Source organism: Quercus robur, chromosome 3 (genome assembly GCF_932294415.1).
Source record: "Quercus robur chromosome 3, dhQueRobu3.1, whole genome shotgun sequence".
NCBI classification, from domain to species: Eukaryota; Viridiplantae; Streptophyta; class Magnoliopsida; order Fagales; family Fagaceae; genus Quercus; species Quercus robur.
In genome coordinates this window covers 17716720-17742451 of record NC_065536.1, presented here as the reverse complement: position 1 = coordinate 17742451, position 25732 = coordinate 17716720, and the positions used below count along the sequence as shown (strand labels likewise).

Below are 25732 nucleotides of genomic sequence, written 5' to 3'. Positions count from 1 at the left end.
AAAATAAAAAACATATATTTTGTATGTTATACTTTGTTGATGTGTTTTATAATATGAAATGTTTAAGAAATACTTATTTTGTATGTAGTATTGTGTTGAATATGAAATAGATGTTAGTTTTTATTTTCATAATTTTTTTTTTTTGGTTTTAAGCTTTGGCCCCCCCATATATGAATCATAGTTTCGTTCCTGGTAGTTAGTAGCGATGTTTTATAATGGGAGTTTGAATTACAATTCTCAATTAGAGTGTTTAAAACATGTATTTTGAAAACTCATCTATACCAATTTTTAGTTTTCAAGTAATATTGTTAATTGGTTTTTTTAAAATAAGTTGAAAATTGTTGAGCCCATGGACAAGATCAAACATTTTTTTTTCTCTCTTTTTCTCCCATGAGCCCACCTCTTTGTTCTTCTCTCTCTCTCTCTCTCTCTCTCTCCTAAAATATATAATAGTATTCTTTTATTGTACATTCATCATTTTTTTCACATTATAAAATTTGTTATTTGAAATATGGTATCAAACACAATTTTTTTTTTGTATTATAAATAATTTAAATATGTATTTTCACAACAATTTTCAAACTATAAATTTTCACATCATTTTGAATATTAATACTTAGGGTCTGTTTGGATAAAACTTATTTTGCTGAAACTGAAAACTGAAAACACTGTAGCAAAATAATTTTTAAATGTGTGAATAATTCCGTGTGACCAATTTTTAATGAAAAAGTTGCTGAAAAGTGTAATTTGTGGGTCCGTGAACAGTGCACGTATATACTATTCACTGTGCAAAGTCAACATTTACAGTTACTGTTCAATGAACAATGCATGAACAGTAACCGCATTACTCCAAAACGCGTGAAAACCAAAAAAAAAAAAAAAAAAGAAAGGAACAAAAACATAGCTTCAGTGGAATCCAAAAACACACTTAAACAACACTACCAATTGGGCCCAATATTTTTCTAATGTAGTTTTTCCATCTATCTTCGTCCAAATCATGTTATCACACCCATCTGTTTCCAAAAGAAAAACCACATTGCGTAATATGGCTTCTCTAACCCTAGCACCTATGAGTCTTTTAGAAGATTGCTTCTTGCCATGTGTAGGTGTACCCTCCCATCCCTCTAGACTAGTGGTAATGGTTTTTATGTTATAGTCTTATAGATATGGTAGCAATGGCTTTTATGTTGAGGATATGGTGGTGAGAAAAGTGGAATTGGAGAAGGTCCAGTAAATCTATTGAATCAATTTCACACGCAAATGAGGGAAGATGAGATGTTGTAGTCAAAGTTGGATTGGTCAAATAGATAATCGAAAAAAGGTCACCACCACCCATTGAGGGAAAAGCAAAATCCATTTAAATCAGAGTGAGATATGGATAGAAGCCTTGTAGTTTAACGACTCAGACAACGATAAGTTCTATTTGATAACCTATTACCTATGGTGGATACCTTGCTAGAACTAAACTTAGTAATATAAAAATGGTTTGCATTTAATATCTATCTACTCCTTGGTACTAAAAAAAAATCAATGGATTAAAGGGGCATATTTAAAAATAAATACATAAAAAAAATTGAAATCATAACTCATTAGTTCTTTTTTTTTTTTTTGTTTTTTTTTTTTTTTGAGGAACCAACTCATTAGTTCTTTACAAGTCATATATTCCACACCAAAAAGTCTTTAAAAAAAAAAAAAAAATGAGGCCTGCCAGAAATTTGTATGGTCCCAACTCTCAACTCCCAAATGGCCCATATAGTCCAATTTAAAAGAAGTTTAGTTTTTTCTTCTCCGGCCCAGCCCAGCCCAAAAAACCCAACCCACGCAGTCCCATTTGAGAGCATCATTTGGAAACCCTAGCTCTATATATAAAACCCTAATATTTGTCTCTCAGCTGCCTCTATTGCCTGCGCGAGTGTGTGAGATTCTGTGTGTGTTTGTGGCCTTAGTCGCGCCCCTGTGCTTTGCAAACCAATCTTCAAACAAGCAAACATGGCGGAAAAGGCAGTGACTATCCGTACCAGGAAGTTCATGACCAACAGGCTTCTCTCCAGAAAACAATTCGTGAGTTTTATTTTCTTTTTGAAAATTTTCCCATTTTCACTTTTGTATAGCGTTTTCCCTTCGAATTCTCGGTTACCAAACAAAATTTTAGATCTTTTAGGAACAACCCTTTTCATATCGATGAAAAAGAACGACTTTGGATCTGATGGGTTGGTGGGGTTTTGTGTTTTATGTGATTTTATGTTGTTTTATTGTGTTATTTTTCTTGGTATGCAAACAGGGACTAATGGGTTTGTGTTGTTAGTCTGTTTTTCTATGTATTTTTTTTTTTCATTTGGGTTCTTGTTGCGAGATTAGATATAACAAAACAGATTGTAGAAATGTTGGATCTCAATTAGTATGATAATCTCTAAGCATTAAGGAATGGAAATATGAGCCGGTTATTGCATTCGATTGGCGCCCAAATTAATTATTGCTGACTTATTTGGGAGCTTAATAGGAACTGGGAAGTGTAAGTGTAAGGGATAAGCTTCTGATGGTGCTTGTTTTCCCTCATTTCCTAGGTGACCAATCAGGTCAAAATGGGGTTTGTGTTGTTTCAGCTACTATTTAAAGGTTCAACCTGAGAAGTTTTAGTGGGACTTAGATATTGAATCCTTGGTGTGTGATCTTATGGAAAAGAAGATAAGTTGTTAAGGTTATGGAAAAGGAGGTAGGTTGTTATCCTCAATTTATAGGAGTAAATTATTTCTAGTTAGCAATGTGTTTAAATTAATTGTGAATTAAGATTGACTGTGTACAAAAAGTAGTCATTTATGTGATTTAGAGTTGGATTAAATGTTGTTTATTGTCATCCTGGAAAAAAAGGTTCTGATTCTTACCATTTGTATATTCACAAACACAACCAGGTTAGGTCTTCCTTCATTTTTTCCTGACACTAAATGTTGGATGTAATTTATTTCCAACAATAAGAGATTATGATTTTTTTGACTTGAAAGCCCTGTTTATCTTGATGCTCTTTTGTTGCAGGTCATTGATGTTCTTCATCCAGGAAGACCCAATGTTTCCAAGGTAAATCTAAATTCTATGACAGATGTTTATACATATACAAAAAAGAAAAAGAAAAGAAATGTTCCAGACTGTTGAACTTCTAATATACTGTTGAGCAACTAAATGGCATCATTAATTGAATTGGGGTTTTCATTTTCTGTAATATAAAGGCTGAGCTGAAGGAGAAGCTGTCAAAGATGTATGAAGTGAAAGACACAAATGCAATCTTCGTTTTCAAGTTCCGGACTCACTTTGGAGGTGGAAAATCAACCGGTTTTGGTTTGATTTATGACTCTGTTGAGAATGCCAAAAAATACGAACCCAAGTACAGGCTCATTAGGGTAATTTTATATGGCCTCCTTTCACTTAATTTGTAATTCTAATTTATTGATTAATATCAACCTGTTTTGGTTTGATTTATTAAGTCGTCACCCCACCCCTCAAAAAAAAAGGAGGGGGGGGGGGGATGAGTTCTGTCTCGAGTGTATCCTCTCCTTGTAAGAATAGGATGGAGGATGAAGATTGACATTGTGGGATCAATGCCCATTTAGTTGATAAAGGTGTTGCTGTTTATTAAAGATATATCTGTTGTTCTATTAATGTTGCTTTAGACTTTTAGGTTGCACCATGGGTTGTTGGGTGATTGTAGTTTGCAGTTCGATCTATCTTTTTTATTCTTGTTCCTTGTTTGTTTCTACCATAACATTTTTGTTCTGGAAATATTTGTTTTATAAGCAAGAAAGAATTATATTGAAATAGATACTTTATGCAAAAAGAGCACAAAGCAATCCAAAAATTTACAAGGAAGAAAACAAGAAAAAAAACACTAACATTTTTTGGTGTTATGCTTAATTTATGCTGTTATTCTCTGTAGCTAATAGGCATCTTGCTTAGAGACCTCGTAAATTTATTCTAAACATGCGAGTTCTGTTGCAAGTTTCCAAAATTTGCCACAACTCTCCTTCCTCATCCCCCCCCCCCCCCCCTCTTTCCTCTGTCAATTCTGTGTAACACCATACTGTTTTCTATCTGGCTCTATTTATTAAAGTGTTTCCTCTGTTTATATCCCATCATTCAGATCTGTGATAGTAACAATGTGGAATGGACTTGAGATAATCCTTAAAAAATTGTTAAAATTCGTGGTTCAATGGTTCTGCTGTTGAAGTTACATTGACTTATGTAATTTGTTTATCACTTTATTTATGGTGTTTTATGAACAATAAGTGCTAAAGAGGGGACAATAGCCATTATTGTTGTATGTCATATGAAAATGTGTTTGTTATTTATCTCTATTTGGCAATGTTGTTGTTTAGATATTTGGTGGTCTGACTAGTCAATCTTGATGTTAATATTAGCTGGCTAGCCTTCACTACGTTTTGTTAATGTTTTTATACAATTGGTAGTGCTTGTCTTTTATTTTACTTGACCTTAAACAACTTCTTAAGTTTAGCTTAAATCTCTAGGTCTAGCTACAAACTTGGAGCCTTAGGCTACAACCAACAATAGAAAGATGGCATGTGTTCTTGTCATGTACAGTGCACATGACTCACTTAAAATGATTTTATATGGTCACTTAGGTGTGGTTTAGTAAGTCATGTACATTGCACTTGATAGGGACACATGTCATCTTCCTATTGTTGGTTGCATTGCTTTGTTCCTTGCTTTGTTATTTTGCCCTCTTTGAATATACTGTCATAATTGCACATCCTTGTTTTGATAGTAAGTTAAGCTTGAAATAATGTTTCAACTTAGAATTTTTCATGTGTTTACAGTTGATTTTTCTGTGTATATGCACTGATTTTTTATTATTTTTCCATGGCAGAATGGACTTGATACTAAGGTAGAGAAGTCAAGGAAGCAGATGAAGGAAAGGAAGAACAGGGCCAAGAAGATCCGTGGAGTAAAGAAGGTAAGCTGATTTCTTAAATTTGTTTGGTGCTTTCTTGATGGTAATCCACTTCTTACGTATTTGTTTCTTCCATTTGTGTTGCAGACAAAGGCTTCAGATGCTGCCAAGGCAAAGAAGAAATGAGTTTTTCGTGATTCTTATAGACCTGATTTGCAGCAATGGACTTTATTTAATAGCTCTATTTTCTTGTTAGGTTTTCTCAAAATGAAATCTTTTGTTGTTAGCATCGGTTTTGGTGTTTTCTGATGTTTTGTTATACTATCAGATTTTGAGTATTATGCAGAGGATGATTTTGAAATTTTTGGCAACACATTTCCAGAAATGTTCCATCAATGAGCTGTGAATAAGGCCAATGATAATTAGTTGTAGAATTTAAGGACCATGCGGGGTGGGCTTATAAAATGATGCTTCTGGGTTTTCTTATTAGATTCTAATTGTGTTGTCTACCTGTCTAATACACAATTTCAACTCAATCTTGGGCTATTATATGTGTTGGGTGGAAGTTCTTTTTCCAGAATACTATAGTGGGGGAGTTACTTTAGCTATCTATCAGTTCTGAGGTCAATGCGGCCGAGATGGTTGTGTTGGATTGGACAAGCAGAAGGCATTCTAGGAGCATTCACATGGCTTATTTAAAATATAGCATATGAACACAAGAAAAACAGTAAGCATCGAATTATCAATTAATTAGCCAAAATGTCATTTAGTTAACGTGCTAAAAACAATAGAGAATGCCGTAGTTGAGGTCAATGATTACGTTGATGTGAAAGCTCTTATTTTTGGTAGTTAACTTAATAGCGTGTCCTTGTTCCTTCTTGGTTAGAGATTAGTCAGCTTGCTTTGTTACATTTGAAAAGATGCGGCTAGGTGGTTTGTCTTGTAATGAGATTGTTAAGTATGCATTTCCATTTTCTATCTATGATGTTTCTATTATATGTTTATTGTGAGAGTAAAACCCCGGTTTATAATAACCCAAAAAAAACCCGGTCTGTTGCCTCTAATAAAATAGTTACGTTTTTCTCAAAAAAAAAAAAAAAAGAAAAAGTTACGTTTAAATAAAATACTAATAGATTGTGCTGCATTTGAAGGCAATCCAATTATATGTCCTATATGATTAAGAAAAAATCCATATTTAAAAAGTAAAAATGGACACAACGTCCCTAAGTGCAACCTCCCCAACTTCAATGTACTATCCTCTCTCTATTCATGAAATTGGAACAAAAATCTAGCAATAATTCATTATTCTTTTACTGATGAGTCAGCAATAATTTTTTCTTTGAAATTCTAATTTCTTTTATAATAAAAAAAATGGATTCCCATTATTATTATAATTTTTAGTTAAGAGATGATTTAAACTTATGACATTCGTTTTATGATAGTTGTTCTTACCATTTGTTAAGTTCTTTATCCGAAGACAAGAATTTTTAACAAATACAATTAACAAACATGTTTGGAAGAAAATGTTAAATAATCACTCTCTTTCATCCTTATTTAGTATGCAAACCTATCAACCATCACTCTCCCCTCTTCTTTTGTGGTAATAAATAATAATCAATCGTTATAGTCTTATAGAAAGTTAAGAATAATCAAAATCTATTTGGTGATTATGGCATATTATATTGGTTTTTATTCTTTATCCCAAAATGATAGTTTGGTCAATTTGTTCAAATGTAGAATTAAGGAATTTATTTGTGGTGAGAGGGAGCATATAAAGAAAAGTGTGGTGAGGTGGGATTGAGATGTTGGGGGTGGGATCATACGTAAGTTGAAGCATACTAAGGTTGTGTGAAGAGTGGTGGCTAGAGGAGGTGTATATTTATATATACCTTAAATTTGATTATTATATTGTGATTAGGTTTTTAACATGGTTTTGTTGTGTATGTTAATATTTAATGATTCTATTTATTTGAGAAAAAAATATATGAAAGCAACTTAAAATTGGGAAAGAAATAAGCAAAATAATTAGGAAAATTGCAGTAATTTTCTTTAAAGCTTTTTGTGATTACACTCACCCACTCTATATTTTGGAATATGAGTACGACACACACCTCCCTTAAAATGCAAATTATTTACATTGACCTCCCTTAGATGATCGAAATAAGACCTTAACAAAGAAAAAAAAAGCTTGAAAACAAATCTCAAACTTGCTATTTGAGGAGGTATGGATGATAATTTAAGTAGAGGGTAAAATAGGAAATTCATTTTTTTTTTCAAAAGTCTTTTTCAGTCATCCAAAGAAGTTTAGTGTCAATAATTTTCATTTTAGAGGAGGTATGTGTCTTATTTTTTTTTTTTTTTTTGAGAATCGGTACGTTTCTTATTCTAAATTAAAGGAGAGAAGAGTGTAAAAATGGAAAATCTTATGAAGAATGATGCTAAGTTATCCTAAAATATTCCTAAGAAAAAAAAGAAAAAGTGAATTCCAAATTTTTTCCAAATCAATTGATTGGGCTATGAGAAACAGCATGGAATCATGTCCTATCAATTTCAAATTGTTATTTGTAGCCCCAATTGGGTACCAAATCCCAACCATTTACTTTGAAATTTAGGGTGACAACGGTTTGGACACTCTGAAGTCTGAAACCTTAGTGGGTTCCACTTTAGGATTGGCAAAATCTATTGTTTGGTACATGTGGAAAACAAGAAAAATGGAATCAATTCACTTGGCTTTGAAAGTTTCTCTAAAGATGGATTGGAAAGCAGTACAGTACATTCAGTTCAGCTCATTATCACTGTTTGTTTGCTTTTAAGATGAGATCTGCATGAAGGGGATCGTTTCTTTTTAATTTTTTTTTAGTCAAATAGCGAAGTGTTAAATAATGTCAGAGGAAGATAGGGATGAAACTTCGGAGAAAAAGCAGGGAATCTACTTTGCAAAATCTTTTGCAAGCCTTTACCAACAAGGAATTGCTACACATTTGTAATCTTGCTAGAGAGCTTTAGACCAACACTGGAATTCATTTTTTAGCATCAAAGTTTTTTAATGCCTTGTTCTAACTTATTATAGAAATAATATTTTGCTCAAAACCCCTTCCCATAGTAATTATGGATTTAACAGGAAAAAAAGAGAGAGAGCGAGTTAATAATAATCATAATCATTCAAGTTTGATGTCTTTATTAAAAATTCTAAGCAATGTCATTGAGTTACAAAATTCTTGAAAAAAACTTTATAATTTTTTTTGATAAATACAATAGAATTTCAATTTATGATATCTACTCTATGATGATTGATCTTTACTATCAAGTCAAGATGCTAATGAATTTTTGGTGTAGACGGGATTCAAATCCGAGTTTTCTTATTCGATGACACAAGACTTTTGATGGCAAAACTTGCCAAACGGACCATCTAGTTTGATTACTTGATCGAGTAATTAACCACTGCCATTTCCGTGCATTTTGGTGGAAAAGAAGGCTAGTGCTTAGCTCTTACGACAAGAAAATTAGGCTGAAATTTTCCCTAATGAATCTTACAATAATGTCACAGTGGGGCTTGTAGTCCTCTTAGTTGGCATTGCTTGTGGGGCTAATGGTTCTAACTTTGGTCGGTTTGACGAGTTTTCAGTTTTGGACTCTGGATATATATATGTGCATACAAATTGGTCGGTACCATTGGTATTTCACTTTTTGCTCCATGTGCTTCACTAGAAAACCTCTATTTTTGGGTATGAAGCAGATCATTTCGTCAAAGAAATAAAGCAAGACTCTGCATATATTATCAACTGCCTGTCAAAACCAAAATTTCTCAAGTGGTCTTTCGTTTTTAAATATGTTTTTTATTTTTATTTTTATTTTTTTATAACCTCGTTTTTAAATATATATATATATATATATATATATGTATAACCCCATAAAATCCAAATCCAAGTCCGCTATTTTTTATCAACTGGCTGTTAAACTATACTTCTCAAAAAAATATGTATGCACTTCTCGACTTCTCTGTCATCTCTGAATTTGTCAAACAAAAAATAATGATTAAAAAAAAAAAAAATTCTAACCCTATGAAATCCAAATCCGCTATAGCTTGCACCCAAAAATTTTTAGACACTTGACAGGCTTTTGCCTTTTTTCCTGGATTTGACCGGGTCATATTAAACAGAGTTTGAAGTGGTGGCGTTTTATAGGTTTAATGTAAACCGTAAAGTAAACCATTCCCGAAGGCACTAGGAAAGAGCCTAAAGTGGACCTTAAATCTTAAACATATTTTTCTATCCCTATATTCAAATGCTGGAGCTTAGCATTAATTGCTTGAACAATAATTCTAGTGACATTGACCTTTTAACAATTTTTTCTTTGTTTAAATTCACAATTGCTGAGTAAATTTGTTGCAGAACTTTTTTTTTTTTGAGAAAGTGTTGCAGAACTTAATTACCATAATTTTGAGAAAATTAGAAAAAAAAAAGTTTATATCCTTAGCATTATTCCTTCCTTTTTCCCTAATGTGAAGCAATGAAAGTGTGGTTTCCTAAAAAGGGTGACCTAATTGAGCATGAAGCCAAACAAGAGCCAATTGTTGCCTTCACCTTTTTTTTTTTTTTTTTTGGAAGAATAATTTTTATGTTTATAAATTCATGGCTAAATTATGTTTTTTTGTTGCAGTAGCAATGTAGCATAGCCCTCTCTCAATCCTTTGAAATCTATGCCAATATTATTCCATGTGAATTGAATGAAACATTTTGACTCTCACCAAACAGGAGGTCAAGATTCCAAGTCTTGATAAAGACACTGAATGGGAATTAACTCTAGGCCGAGAAGTAGGGCCCCAACCTACAGGGTGGATTGGAAGATAATGGTATGTTTGGTAATGTTGTTTAAACAACAGTTTTTGTTGTTTAAATAACACAACACAACACGTATTTTTATAATATTTTTTCACCTACACGTATTTCCACATGCAACACTTAAACAACGTTATTAGAAATCTCTTACCAAACAAGTCTTTTTGAAATTTACATGTATGATGTATGATCTTTCTAGGTGTGAAAGCGTAACTTTAAGATAGTTCATCATAAATTCACATTTTGGTTCTGCCTCCTCCTATAAAGATCATATACAATTCATAGTGGTCAGCCAAAAATAACAAAAAACAAAAATTAATCAAGGTGAGCCGCCCATACACACCATAGGACATACATATATAATAAAGGAAAGGTGCTACTTGTGTTTCACACAACAAAATAAAAAAGTCCCATACATTACGAAAGCTGATAATATTGGTTAATCATAAGTCATTACAAAAAATAAAGTAGAATAAGTTGTCCTTTAGCCAAGAGAAGCAGAAAAAGAATAGGTGGTACACGTCATATTATCTTAATTTTTTATGGATAAAATATAGGCGAAAAGCACATTTTCGTCCTTACATTTTCACGCGATTCCCACTTTGGTTCCTAAGTTTTTTTTTTTACCGCTTTTAGTCCCTATTTAGAAAAACGCTTTCTGTTTTAGTCCTTTCCATCAGTGTCGTTAGGGCACTGACCTACGTGGCAAACGAAATTATTAAAATAATAATAAAAAATTTTATTTTGTCATTAAAAAATGACAAGTTAGCATTTAAATTTTAAAAAATAATTTATTAATTTTAATTAAATAAAAAAATAAAAAACAGAAATAACAATAAAAAATCACATTAATTGAGATTGAAGTGTGTCTTGAGCAAGAACAATAAGAACACAAACTCAGATCTAAGAACACAATTTTTTTTGAAGAACATGTGTTCTTTGCGGTCAATCATCCAACCTTGCCCAGAAAATTAAAGAATCAATTTTTTTTTTCTCTTTTCTTACATTTCCTTAGCAACCAAACCCATAGAATCACTCAGATTTACAAAACACAACAACATGCCCACAGATTTACAAAACACAAAGACATTCAACAATTACTCAGTCGATTCTTTCACATTCTCATTACAAACACAAAGACTTTCAAAGATTCAAATCACAAAGACCTTCAACAAACACAAAGAACTTACACACCTTCAACCAAATTTACAAACCCAACATAGCAAACCCAAATGAAAACCAAATAGCAAAAACCCATTCCAATCGTGTAGATCGAAGAGAGGGAGAGACGGAGATGTCATTGGGTTTGGCTTTGTGGTCGTGGTGGCTGTCTTGGCAGCGGTGCTCATGAGGGAGAGACCGAATCTCTTCATTTAGATCAAAGAGACAGAACCGATCTCAGCATCTCTCTAGTCTTGCATTGCGCCGCCATCAGCCATGGCCATCACTGGTCTTGCATTGCGCCGCCGCCAGCAACTGATCTCAGCATCTCTCTCTAACCCGGATTAAACCATCTCAGCCTCTCACTATCTCTAACCCAGATCAAACCAAGATCCAAAAACCTTAGAGAGAAAAAGTTTCAGTCAATAGAGAGATACCAAAATCGATCTCAGTTTTGAGGGAATTAGTTTTGGTTAGAGCTAATTGGGCCGCAATTTGAGGTTTTGAATTTGTTTTTGTGTGTTCAGGTTAGACAGAGTGGTCTGTGAGGTTTTGAATTTCTTTTTGTGTGTTTAGGTTAGACGGAGTGGTTTGTGAGGTTTTGGGTTTGTGTTTTGTGTTTGTTTTCATGTTTAATTCCTTGTTCAGGTTTAATTTGATGTTCTTATTTATTGGGTTTGTGATTTTTAGATTTTAATTTTGTGTTCTTAGATTTGAGTTTGTGTTCTTGTTGTTCTTGCTCAAGACATACTTCAATCTCAATTAATATGATTTTTTATTTTTATTTCTGTTTTTTATTTTTTTATTTAATTAAAATTAATAAATTATTTTTTAAAATTTAAATGCTAACTTGGCATTTTTTAATGACAAAATAAAATTTATTATTATTATTTTAATAATTCCGTTTGCCACGTAGGTCAGTGCCCTAACGGCACTGACGGAAAGGACTAAAACAGAAGACGTTTTTCTAAATAGGGACTAAAAGCGGTAAAAAAAAAACTTAGGGACCAAAGTAGGAATCGCATGAAAATATAGGGACGAAAATGTGTTTTTCGCCTAAAATATATGCATAGTTGGAAAAACATATCCTGTAATGACCCTAATAACATTCTGTTTAACTTTAAGATAGTTCATCATCGATTCACATTTTGGTTCTATCTCCTCCTATAAAGATCATATACAATTCATAGTGTCAGCCAAAAAAAAAAAAAAAAAAAAATAATAATCAAGGTGAGCCGCCCATACACACCATAGGCCATACATATATAATAAAGGAAAGGTGCTACTTGTGTTTCACACAACAAAATAAAAAAGTCCCATACATTACGAAAGCTGATTATATTGGTTAATCATTAGTCATTTCAAAAAATAATGTAGAATAAGTTGTCCTTTAGCCAAGAGAAGCAGAAAAAGAGTAGGTGGTACACGTCATATTATCTTAATTTTTTATGGATAAAATATATGCATAGTTGGAAAAACATATCCCGTAATGATCATAGTAACATTCTGTTTGGCTACGTGGAGTCTAGTATGTGTTTAATCCAAATTATGACTTGACATAAAGGTGTTACGGTTTTGAATGAAAGATTTTTTGAGGTTTAATCTATAGAGTGGAGGCTTGGGCTAAGCTCGAAGAAATTTTTTTGATCCGTTTCTTAGTCCATTGTGAATCCTCTGCGTGAGATATAAATACCGTTGTTTCTTATTAGAATTTTGGTGTGTTGTTTTGAGAAAGAAAAATTATATTGCCGCACCTTGTATTTTTTCTTGAAAATGGTAAAATTATTGTAATCCTGTGAACGTAGATAAATTGCCGAATCACGTAAATATTGTCATATGTGATTTTTTTTTTTTTTTTTTTTTTGTGTGTGTGTGCATATTTTCTCTATTTTTGCCTCTCATAAATCTAGGAAATCTTGTAAATTCCTTACACATTCCTATCACACCTATTGCATGAGAGGTGCCTTACATATTCCTATTATACTATATATAGGCATATATCCTTTTATATAATTTTTTTTCTATAATTTGTTGCTTGAGGATAAAATAATTTTAATCTTAAATGTTTTTGTTGAAAATATAAAAAAAAAAAAATGACAGCTGCTTAAACTGCAATACTCTTGTATAATTGGATTTGGCTTATAAGAAATAAATAAATAAAATTAAAACGAAATGTAATAGTAAATATTAGTTCCCAGTGGACAAAATAGTAGATAACCTAACTTACAAGTTACAAAAGCATCGACATCTCTCTCTGTCCCTATTCTTTTTTTTTTTTTTTTTTTTTTTTTTTTTGTGGACGCAGCTTCTATCCAGTGGCCAGTGGCCATTGGACGCGTTGGATACGCGACACGTGTCCAAGACTGGACACATGTTGCATATCCAACGCGTCCAATGGCACTGACCACTGGTCAAAAACCCCTCCCTTTTTTGTGAAACTCAGTCCCTATTCTTGTCATGACTTGTGCATACCCAAGTCATCATGCTAACTAAGTGGGTCATTATTTCATGCACCGATGTCTCTCTCTCTACCACTTGCTCGTGTGAGGATTAGGTATAGAACTATAGAAGTATTTCCTCTAGAGTGGAGGGCTTACTAGTGGGAAAAGAATATTAATTAGTTGCATAGGTATTTCAAGATAAGCATAATAATATATTAAACTAAATACTAGGATTAGAGGGTTTTTTCTTTTTCTTTTTTCTTTTTTTTGGTGGGTTGTGCATGCAGATTTTATGTCTTGTAAAAAAAAAAAAAAAAAAAAAAGAGTTTTCATCAATTATTTTAATTATTTTTGTGGAGGGGTGAGCTCCCCTAGAAGGCTGCTTTGGGTTCAGGTGTGACCCTCACAGTTTTGTCCCACGTCAGGAAACTACGCCTCCCACCTTCACCTTTTTGACCCACAAATATTTAACCAAATCTGTACAAAAAAGCACTTGCCAACTAGAGTATGCATCTATCACCATTGACCCACAAACATTTAACCAAAAAGGACCGTGAGGGTGTGTTTGGGTACCGCTTATTACTGAACACTCCAAACCCCTTTATGTGCTGACTCTGGTTTTTCCAGCATTGTCAGTTTAGAACCTTACTCTGCTCCAACTGTAATTTCAAGCACGGAAGATAGCTATCATCTATGGGATCATTAACAGCACAAACCTAGATGCTGTCGCATATTATTTATATGTTTTGAATGCTAAATTGAACTCAATGTCAATCTGTTATATGTAGGATTTAAGAAAAGTTTCAGAATAGCGTGATGCTTGATTTGCATTATGTCCACCCTACTCATCCTCTGGCTTCACATATAATCCAGTATTATGGAATATATTCTGAATTGCCTCCAGATGAAAGATTTGTTTGGGTAATTGAAACAAATGCTAGGTTAGTCGATCTCATTGTAAATCAGTTATCTAGTTTGAAAAATAATGATAATTTTTTTTTCATGCACATACACTGGTAGATAATATTAGTAAGCACATACACATAATCAGCTATATATTTTCCATGTTGTAATTGTCAAAAGTTATAGTAACACATTTAAGTCAATTAAGGATGAATAAAGGGTTCACTTACATCACTGTGACATTAACATATAATTACCCAAAAATAAGCATCATAATCACTCATCAGCATCTTTGATTTGAGTCATGACTACATCTTACAATTCACCACGGCTAATATAACTGCACAACAAAAAGAAAAACAAAATGAGAAAATTAATTCCAAAGTAAAAATGAAATTTTAAACTCACAAAAAGAGAAAGAAATTTCATAAAAAAGAAAACGCACTTGATAGGGAGTGTATTTGCATCTAGAAAATAAATTCTCGGAAACCTAGTTTTACCACCACAGCTATCAAATTGTTCTCTACAATGTATAGGAATTCCAACGGTGTCGAAGCAAATGTGAATCTCAAATAGTTGAGGTGCACCTTGTCTAAAGTTACATTTCAACTGCACATTTTGTTGAAATTCGGCATTGAATTTATGGTATAAAACATCCCTTAGGTGTCCATTGCAACCACTACGATCACCTATACAGAAGGAAACCAAAATTGCCATTAGTAATTTAGGAAAACCTAACCACAGAAAATCCAAACCCCAAACCTTCCAAGATAAAACCAAAAAAAAAGAACTTTCAGCCATAAAGAAAATAAAATAAAACAAAACAAGGAGAGATTTAAAAATGTAAATTACAAGTGAACTTAAGCATTATACACAGGCCCCCAACTCTTCCTTTAGCATCAATTGTTACCATGTTAGAGAACTTAAGTGAATTCATAGCACCACTGACAATTTGACAAACAACAATTCAAACAAACACCCAAATCACCACAGGATTCTAACACATTATACATCCAAATTTTCCCAAAACTTAACCCATAATTCCAACCCACATCATTCCAAACCAAATTCTTAAGATCCAAATATCTTTAAAGGTAGACACACTTTTTTATTTATTATGGAAATAGAAAGGAATTGCTCATTTAAGGAATTTCAGACATAGCTGGAAGATTAGCACCACATATTACCTTCAGTATAATAAACTCCTGTGTGCACACATATAAATAGACACGAATTCCCAGTATTCAACTACTGTGTTTAATACCATAGAGAAAAGTTTTCATATAACAAAATGTTCTTAGTCATGCATAGTTTTTGTTCCCATTTAGATCTGTGCCATATCCACAAAGACTTATTGATATTATATTATTATATTCACTTTCTGTCTCGTTGAGTGATTAGTTCCATTAAGTTAAGAGCAAACGAAATGGCCTAAGACAGAATCAACCATTACACCAAAATAAGTCTATTACATCAAGTGTTAATACAACAAAATTAGTATAGTGGTATTAGACATAATATCACATCTAAAAATTAAAATTCGTTACAATAGTAACTTAAAAATAGTAAATTATTACATTAATAATAATTAGTTGTAATAATTTATAATTTTCAGTTGCAATAGAGATTTTAATACTAAATTGAATTTAGAAATTTTTTTACAATAACTTAAATTGAAAAAATCAATTTTTTTTAATAACTTAAATTGAAGAAACCATTGTAATAACTTGATACCAATTATATATTTTGCGATAGATTATAATAGATCGAAATTTCAAAGAGATGGCTTATTGCAACAAATTTAACATTGCAATAACTAAAATATCAATTATTTTACAATCTATTGCAATGACAAACATGAAACTGCAATCAATATATTATTACAATGATCTAATTCCAATTATTTTATAATCTATTGTAAGAAAAAATTATGAAAAATTTAACTATTACAATAAATATACCGTTGTAATAATTTGAATCCAAATTATTTTTGTCAATTCTTTACAATCTATTGTAATAAATTTCATGAAATAATAGCCTATTGCTACAAGATATTCAAAGTAATAAATTGTTTATTGCAATTGCAAATATATTATTACATCAAAATTTTCATTAAAATATTTAAGGTTTATTGCAACAAAATTTTTTTGTAGTACAAACTTATTACCTCAAATTTTATTACAACACTTGGCATAAACTATTGCAATGACTTTGATGTTATTGCAACGATTTTTTTTGTTGTAATAAACATTTTTTGTTGTAGTGAATCTAACCAAACTGTTAATAAGTATCTAATGATTAACATAAACAACAACAATCCAGGAAAAAGTAATAAACAAAATACTAATATACGACAGAATTTCAACCACCTAATACTATATATCATACTAATTTGAACAAGATACTAATATGATATAGCATGACTGCACGTGTGCAAGCACTTTCAATGATTTCAACAAATATATTATGATTACTAGGATAAAATCTAGGCTCATACATTAGATTTTTCAATTAAATTCAAATATAGTTGCATTGACTAATGAAATACGAAAAGTATTACATTTCCAATAACAATAAAATTCAATTTAGTTATGTGTTTACAATCATATACTGTAGACATTAGACTCCCATAATTGTTTATTAGCATTTATAGCCTGAAAATATGGCATTGGATTAACTTAATTTCCATTGCCATGTTTGGTTGGTGATAGCCGTATGTCATCCCAGAAAGAAAGTAATTAACAACCAACAGAACTTCAAACCTAAATTGCAAAACATAGTAAAATGTCATGTTTTCAAAAAATAAATTCATACTTAATGCTAATTGAGTGGCAACTCTTAGAGATTGTTGGACTAGAGAAGCTAAATGCAAGGTAAATCGAAAATAATCCTCAACACTTTTTCTGCTGCCACTTCAATGCTTTTCCCATTGAGTTGTCCAAAACTCCTTGTCTAGAAGTCTGATAGAAACCAGGCCATTTCGAATGTAGTTCATTCTTTATAATATTGACCTACAAAAACAATATTATAATCAGTGAACACACAAAATTGATTTAGTTAATTAAAGTATTTAGTAATCAAAATTAATATAGTTAGTTAAAGTACTTAGTAATCAGTGAACACACAAAATTAATTTAGTTAATTAAAGTACTTAGTAATCAGTTCATTCTTAAATCAGTGAACACATAAAATTAATCTAGTTAATTAAAGTATCAATGAACGAATAATTAATTTAGTTAATTAAAGTACTTAGTTCCTATCAAAAGAAAAAAGAAAAAATTAAAGTACTTAGTAACTATAAATATACCTTGCTATTAGTTAATGCTTCAGTTGTATGACAATAATTTAGTATTTCTCCATTTGCATTGTGCGGCCAAAGCCCATGGATTGTGAATGAACTTAGAAGATAACGATTGAACTTCTTGGAGCACGATTGTCCGGCATTGCATAGAGAGATCGGCCAATGCATGGCAAGAGTGAAATAGGTGGGAGACTCTCTCTCATCATCCATACCCTTTGAAACTGAGAATGCGGGTGAGAGGAAGAAGATAGTAACCAGAACGTATTTCATTTTGGTTGAGTATTTTCTCTGCAATGTTTGAAAATGTCAAGGCATAATATATATACGAGACTTTGTTTGGCTGAGATGCATTACACACACTCAGCATTTCTTCTAATCGTGCATTATATGTCTATGAGTTACATTTTTTCCCCAAATTTACACCGTATTTTCCTTAAAATTAACCTTTGTTTGATGAAGGTTAATTTTGGGAAAGCTCCAGTATATAGGTGCTCAAAGAAGATGCTAACATGCTAAGGGCTGGACCTAATTCACTGGTGATATGAGACCACACATTTTCGAAGATTGTCTTTTCCTATTTAGTATATACAATAATTTACTCCCACAAGTCCATGCATTTGAGAATTACAAGTTTACAACTGTATATTATTTCACAATTCCAAAAATCTCAGAATTTATACATCAAGAGAGAGAGACTGAGTGACAATGATCGAACTAAATGTTAATGATTAAGCATTTTTAATATAAACAAGATTATTTATATGTAAACTTGAAACAAAGCAATACAAACTACTTATTACTAACAATATGACTATAGTCACTATACCCTTCTTTTTTCTTTTGTTACAAGTCTAAACCATCATTTCATCAACATCATCAAATGAGAATCAATTTGAAGCACAATGCAAATGCAAGATCTACCAATAAATGCTTCTAAACAATTATAGCAACACACATTTTTGTGTGAGAGAGAGAGAGAGTGTGAGAGATAGACAGACAGACAAACAAGGTATTACGGTAAGGATATGTTGACTAATACCAAGTACCGCTCTTTTCTAGGATATTTTCAACTTCATCCATCAACTGAAGATTTTTAAATAAGCTTTTAAAATTCATATGATTATCAATAGCATCTTTTCCTTCGATATAAACATAAAACTTCAACTGAAAAACTTCTAGAAAACTGACACTACCATACTCCAAGTAATCAAATAACCCACACAAGCCAACAGAATAATTTCTAGTCTAACCTCTCTTATTGCAGTAACCTCTGCATGTGCAGTCGGGTCAGTGTTTCTCAAAACCATGTTGTGGCAACTTACAACTACCTCATCATTATGAACAACAACTGCACCAAATGGGCCTCCATCTTCACAGTCAACCCCTTTATATGCTTCTTCAACCGCTTTGGTTAAAAACTTGTGATCTCTATCCTGTACAACTGGTTGGACAATTACAAGGAAAGGACACCATGATAATGTCACAAGACTAGGTGTATATAGTTTGCAAATCATTACTCTATTGATTGAAATAGACAGACTAAATGTAACCATTCAGTTGGTAGACTACATATGAGGCTGATGAAATTACTAGTCATGAATATATAATTCTTTTATAAAAACATTTTTCCACAAATACACTGATCAAGGAAAAAACAGCTCTTTAAAGATGATTACCAGCTGATGAATGGTAAAAATGGACTCAAAAAGGATTAGAAAACAACGTCTCCATATAGAGTCAGTTTGTGATAATGAAGACTAAAAGTAAAACTATAATATGGTATGATGTCATGTATAATTCAAGGAAAAAAAAAAGAGTAACTAGACCAACTGACTTGATCACCAAAAAGTATATGATCAGCTGTGTATACGCTAACTCTTAAATCTTCATTTCAGGGGTGGGAGGAGATGAGATAAGAGACAACTTTGAAATTACCTTCTTAATGTCTAGAAAATGCAGAAGCCACAGAAATTGTTCCGTCTTTAGCTTCCAGCACTATGAACAGAAAGAGGGCAAAAGACTGTAAGTGACAACACAAGCCAAAATATATAAATAGAAACACACACAAGCCAAAATTATCCTTGAACTACCATAGGAGGAGAAAACAATAGCTAGGTGGAACATGAGGAAGAAAAGTTCACAAAGACATACAACAGTGGTTGTGTGCAATTTCCTAAAACAGACTATGAGGACTCAAGGAATCCCTTGATTGGCATATTCATATCTCTCACTACCAACAAAGTCATTTGTTCTCAAACCAGAAGCAATTTGCATAATTTTACATCCATCTCATGGTAGCACCATCCATAATAGGAGTATCATAGAAATTGTGTTCCCTTACTCCAAATATCATAAACTCACCCATTTCAAATTTCAATAATGATGTATAACATGTATGTATCATGCATGCATACATGATACATACATGTTATACATCATGTTGATGGTAATGGATTTATGCATGATACATACATGTTATACATCATGTTGATGATAATGGATCCACATGGCAACTCCAATAAAACAAAACTCTAGATTATAATTCAAGAGAGAGAATGACAACCAATATACATGATACATACATGTTGATGATAATGGATCCACATGGCAACTCCCATAAAACAAAACTCTAGATTATAATTCAAGAGAGAGAATGACAACCAATATAGACTGCAAAGTTAAGAAAGTTCATGTTTTTACAAGTAGAACAAGAGGAGGAATAAATTAAAACAAAGAAAAATAGTTGTATAGAAACTTACCATTGGCCTCCTCCATGATTGGAACTAAGAAGAATGAGAGGGAAATGAAGGATTTAAGAAAATAGGTATTCAAGAAAAGTGTTGAGAGAAAAAAAGGGATAAAGAGAGAGTGTGAAAAGGAAGACAATAAAAACTGGTCCACGAATTGTAACATTAATTTATGTAGTTTGGGGGGAGAGAGAGAGAGAGACAGAAACAGAGAGAGAGAAGGAGTCCTGGGAGTGGGACGAGGTTCTTACTTCTTAAGTACAACAAAAATCATATGTACTTTTCAAAACCTTATACCCTTTTGCAACTATCCCTTCAAAGCCCAAAAGGACATTAACTTGTACACATCCTTTTTTTTTTATGAACACTTGTACACATCTTTATTACATATCTTTTATATCTTCTATACACATTACTCACTTCACATTTAAAACGTGGATATTGTGTGTGACGTTATATGGACAATGTTTGTACAAGTGTACATATCAACAGATGTGAAAGAATGTCAAAACTCCTCCCAAAAAACCTAAAAATAAATAAAGCTAATGTACATTTGTATTAGGAATTTTTTAGTTTTATTTGTGTATAATTTTTTAAAATTTTATCTTTTTACATGTAATTGTAATTTTACGAATAGAATTTTTTGCCCCATATTCTATTTTATATTCTAAAAATTGGAATATGTCATATATATATATATATATATTTGATTTTGTTCCATTTTAACATTTGATTATTTTATAAGGAAAATAAAAAATATGTAACAAGTTATAATTATTAATTAAACATAGAGCGGAACTCAGAATAAAAAAACAATTTTTATTTGTAATTTTACCTGCTTTATGCAAATAAGCTTTAAAAAAAATCCAAATAGAGAGGTAATGTACCCCCCCAAAATTGAAACGAAGCAAACTGCAAACCCACACAAATCTCTCTCTCACTCTGAAGTAATTCAAAACCCAAACTATCTCCTCAAGTCACTAAGCCAAGAACCAACTCTGTCTCTCTCTCTCTCTAAAGACTAGTTGAATGTTTCGAGAACAAACGCAAAGTCTAATGAAACACACCATGATTCCAGCATGTTTCGGCCAACCCAACACAGTCTCAAGCCACAACAACACCTCTAATCATCAATTCCCTCAAAACCTCATAACTTGCATGTACCAAACTCATCTCTCCAACTCACCAACATATCTCACACTCACTTGGTCCAAAACCCCCTTCTCTCACTCCCTCACCATTTACGCCACTGACTCTTTCTCCATCACCATCTCTCTCAACCCATCAACTTTCTCATTCTTCAAATCTCGCCCAGGCTCCCAAGTCCATCTACTTAACCCACCACCACTACCAAAGAATCAAGCTTTACTGGGACTTCACTCGGGCTGAGTTCACTCGCAACTCGGCCGAGCCTGACTCGGGATTCTACGTTGCCATCTCTTGCAATACCAAGCTTGAGTTTTTCCTTGGTGATCTTCATGACGAGTTGAATTGGCGATCCGGGTTGGCCATGACTCGCCAGCTCTGTGAGCCAACTCTGTTGTCTAGGCGGGACCACGTGTTTGGACGCAGGAATTATGTATCCCGGGCGCAGTTCTTGGGAACCAAACATGAGATTGGAATTGAGTGCAGTGGGGGAGTGCTCAAAGTAAAAGTAGATGGTGAAATTAGGCTTGTAGTAAAAAGGTTAGCATGGAAATTTAGAGGGAATGAGAAAATTTACGTGGGTGGCATTGAAGTGGAATTTTTTTGGGACGTGTTTAATTGGGTCAATAATATTAGTACTAGTAACAGTAATAACAATAATAGTGGTACTAATTAATGGCATTGGGCATGGTGTGTTTGTGTTTCAAGTTGGTGATGGTGGGGTGTGGCCAGAAATGGCAGGTCCAGAGAACAGATTAATGAGGAAGAGCTTATCGGTTTCATCAAGTTCCGGTTCGACGCCATCGACGATATGGTTGTCACCGTCACCGTCATGCTCAAGTGTACTGCATGCAATGGGCTGAGGAGAGTAGTGATGGTGGGAGGAGTTCATCATGTTCTTCATCCACTAGGTCATGTGGGAGTAATGGGGGCTTCTCTTTGTTGTTGTATGCTTGGAGGAAGGATTGAATTCTGAAATTTTTTGTTGAAAGTAAAGAGAAAAGTTTGTATGTGAAATTTTTTTGTAATCAATTGGCTTGTACGTGACAAAGAGAAAAATTTTCAATTTGGAAATCATTCTTTAATAATAGTTTTGCATTATTGTTCTAATTGATTTATTTTTGTTTTGAATTAAACCTTTTTGTGTGATCCTTCATTTGCTCTTTAATCCTAGAGTTGAAGAATTTTCTTTTGGTTTTTGAAGAATATAAAAGAAAGGGGAAATTTACTTAAAAATTGACTTAAATTTTGAATCCAGTTAATTATTTTATTTAATTATTTTATTTTCATTTTCCAAGAACCAAGGGTTGTAGTTTGTTATTTTCAGAAGTGTAAAGAGGCATGTTTTTGATAAATTTTTTGAGAAATGCTGGGGAGTTTAAATATCTCTAAAAATAGTTGGAGAAGACTGTCATAAGGAATCCAAAAAAGGAGATGGACAATTTCATTCTTTTATTCTTTTTTCCCTCATATATATATATATATATATATATATATATATATATGTAATTTGAACCGATCTTTTATTGTTTTGACTTTTGATATGTTGAAACTTGAAATATATAATCAATTTTTTTAGAAGGAAATATATAATTAATCAATTAATCACAAAGAAAAATATTATTTCTTTTTCTCGTGTACTAGGTTTCATAATAATTGTTATGTAAATATTTGATTTTCGAAAAAGTCAAGGACACTCGGTCACAATTCAATTAGTTTCACGTGAACATCTAAGAAGTGATCATCCAATAATTATAAAATATTAGATCAAATTACCCATTTTAAAGATTTTGGAAGGAGTCAGGGGCGGCTTGATGTATTTGGGGGCCTAAGGCGAAAATTGATCATCTTATTTAGATGCAAAATTACTACTAATTAACATGAACTACATAGATTTTTTTTTTTTTTGGAATTTTTAAGAAAAAAAAATTGACAAAAATTTTCATACTTGTTGATGTGGTAGATTGATAGTGGTAAGTAAAACAGTGGTGTTAATGGTAGATTTAGATGAAAACTAGTAAAAGTTTGCTAATTAAACTCTTATTATTATTCTTTTTTTTTTTAGAAGTGAAACATTCACAATATTTTTTACAACAAATCCTAGATTTTAAACTGTTTTTTGTTTTTTATTTGAAAATATCATTATAATTATTTTTTTGCCATCAACAATAGGCTGTAATAACTTGCAACTTAGCATTAGTTGTACAAGTGTTGTGAAAAATATTGTGGGCGACGTTGCATTTTTCTCTATTTTTTTATTTTTTTTTTCATCTAATAAAAAAATTTATTTTATTTATTGATTATTGTATTGGTTAAAATTTAGGGGCCTTTTTTTTACTTAGGGCCTTAGGCGGTTGCATTTTTTGCTCCACCATAGAGCCGGCCCTGGAAGGAGTGATAATTGATTCGAAAATTGTTTTTAAACAAGTCATGGTACAATATATGGAGACTCTTTATTTTATAGAGTTTTTAAAGCTAAATATTTTCCAAACAATTTGGTTATGGAAGCAAAAAACCCAAGCTCGGCATCTTATGCTTGGAAGAGCATCATCAAAGGTAGGGAGGTGATAAGGAAGGGGGGCGATGTGGCGAATTGGAGATGGAGAATCTGTCCAGGTGTGGGGGAATAATTGGCTACCAGGAACAAATTAAACCAAAATCTTATCCCCATGTTGGATTGGCGCAGAAAATTCCAAAGTAAGTATGTTTATTAACCAAGAAAATTGTAGGTGGAGGGAGGACTTGCTGGATCACTACTTGTGGCAAGCAATCTGGAAAATGAATGTTCTTGCAAAAGTAAAAAATTTAGTGTGGCGAGCATGTCGAGACTCTCTCCCAACGAAGACAAATCTGGTTAAGCGAAGGGTCATTGACGACGCTACTTGTGACTGCTGTAAGGTCCAACAGGAGGATGTGGTCCATGCCTTATACTCTTGCCCAAAGCTACTGGATTTATGGAACCAATGCTCACAGTGGAAACCTAGCAGGCTGCAGCAAAGTCTTGAGTTTCTTCGACATCATAAAGTGATAAACAAATTACATTGACTTGTGTAATTTGTTTATCACTTTATTTATGGTGTTTTATGAACAATAAGTGCTAAAGAGGGGACAATAGCCATTATCGTTGTATGTCAGATGAAAATGTGTTTATTATTTATGTCTATTGGGCAATGTTGTTTAGATATTTGGTGGTCTGACTAGTCAATCTTGAAGTTAATATTAGCTGGCTAGTCAATCTTGATTGTATAGGGTCACTTAGGTGTGGTTTAGTAAATCATGTACATTGCACTTGATAGGGACATATGTCATTTTTCTATTGTTGGTTGCATTGCTTTGTTCCTTACTTTGTTATCTTGTCCTCTTTGAATATACTGTCATAATTGCACATCCTTGTTTTGATAGTAAGTTAAGCTTGAAATAATGTTTCAACTTAGAATTCTTCATGTGTTTATAGTTGATTTTTCTGTGTATATGCACTGATTTTTTATTATTTTTCCATGGCAGAATGGACTTGATACTAAGGTAGAGAAGTCAAGGAAGCAGATGAAGGAAAGGAAGAACAGGGCCAAGAAGATCCGTGGAGTAAAGAAGGTAAGCTGATTTCTTAAATTTGTTTGGTGCTTTCTTGATGGTAATCCACTTCTTACGTATTTGTTTCTTCCATTTGTGTTGCAGACAAAGTCTTCAGATGCTGCCAAGGCAAAGAAGAAATGAGTTTTTCGTGATTCTTATAGACCTGATTTGCAGCAATGGACTTTATTTAATAGCTCTATTTTCTTGTTAGGTTTTCTCAAAATGAAATCTTTTGTTGTTAGCATCGGTTTTGGTGTTTTCTGATGTTTTGTTATACTATCAGATTTTGAGTATTATGCAGAGGATGATTTTGAAATTTTTGGCAACACATTTCCAGAAATGTTCCATCAATGAGCTGCGAATAAGGCCACTGATAATTAGTTGTAGAATTTAAGGACCATGCGGGGTGGGCTTATAAAATGATGCTTCTGGGTTTTCTTATAAGATTGAAATTGTGTTGTCTACCTGTCTAGTACACAATCTCAACTCAATCTTGGGCTATTATATGTGTTGGGTGGAAGTTCTTTTTCCAGAATACTAAAGTGGGGGAGTTACTAAAGTGTTCGATTGGACAAGCAAAAGGCATTCTTGGAGCATTCACATGGCTTATTTAAAATATAGCATATGAACACAAGAAAAACAGTCAGCATCGAATTATCAATTAATTAGCCAAAATGTCATTTAGTTAACGTGCTAAAAACAATAGAGAATGCTGTAGTTTAGGT

At 32.6% G+C, this 25732-nt stretch overlaps 1 protein-coding gene across 2 annotated transcripts; it reads left to right on the top strand.

Annotated features, from left to right (window-relative positions):
* The first annotated feature begins 1878 nt into the window (after positions 1-1878).
* LOC126717321 (40S ribosomal protein S24-1) lies at positions 1879-25333 on the top strand. 2 transcript variants are annotated; one of them, XM_050418913.1, is made up of 5 exons: positions 1879-2061; positions 3031-3072; positions 3222-3392; positions 4874-4960; positions 5045-5268. In XM_050418913.1, the coding sequence occupies exons 1-5, from the start codon at positions 1990-1992 to the stop codon at positions 5081-5083; spliced, it is 411 nt and encodes a 136-aa protein (XP_050274870.1). In that variant the 5' UTR covers positions 1879-1989; the 3' UTR covers positions 5084-5268. The 2 variants fall into 2 exon arrangements, with proteins under 2 accessions (XP_050274870.1, XP_050274871.1); XM_050418914.1 differs by lacking the exons at positions 4874-4960; positions 5045-5268 and adding an exon at positions 24939-25333.
* Positions 25334-25732: the final 399 nt, after the last annotated feature.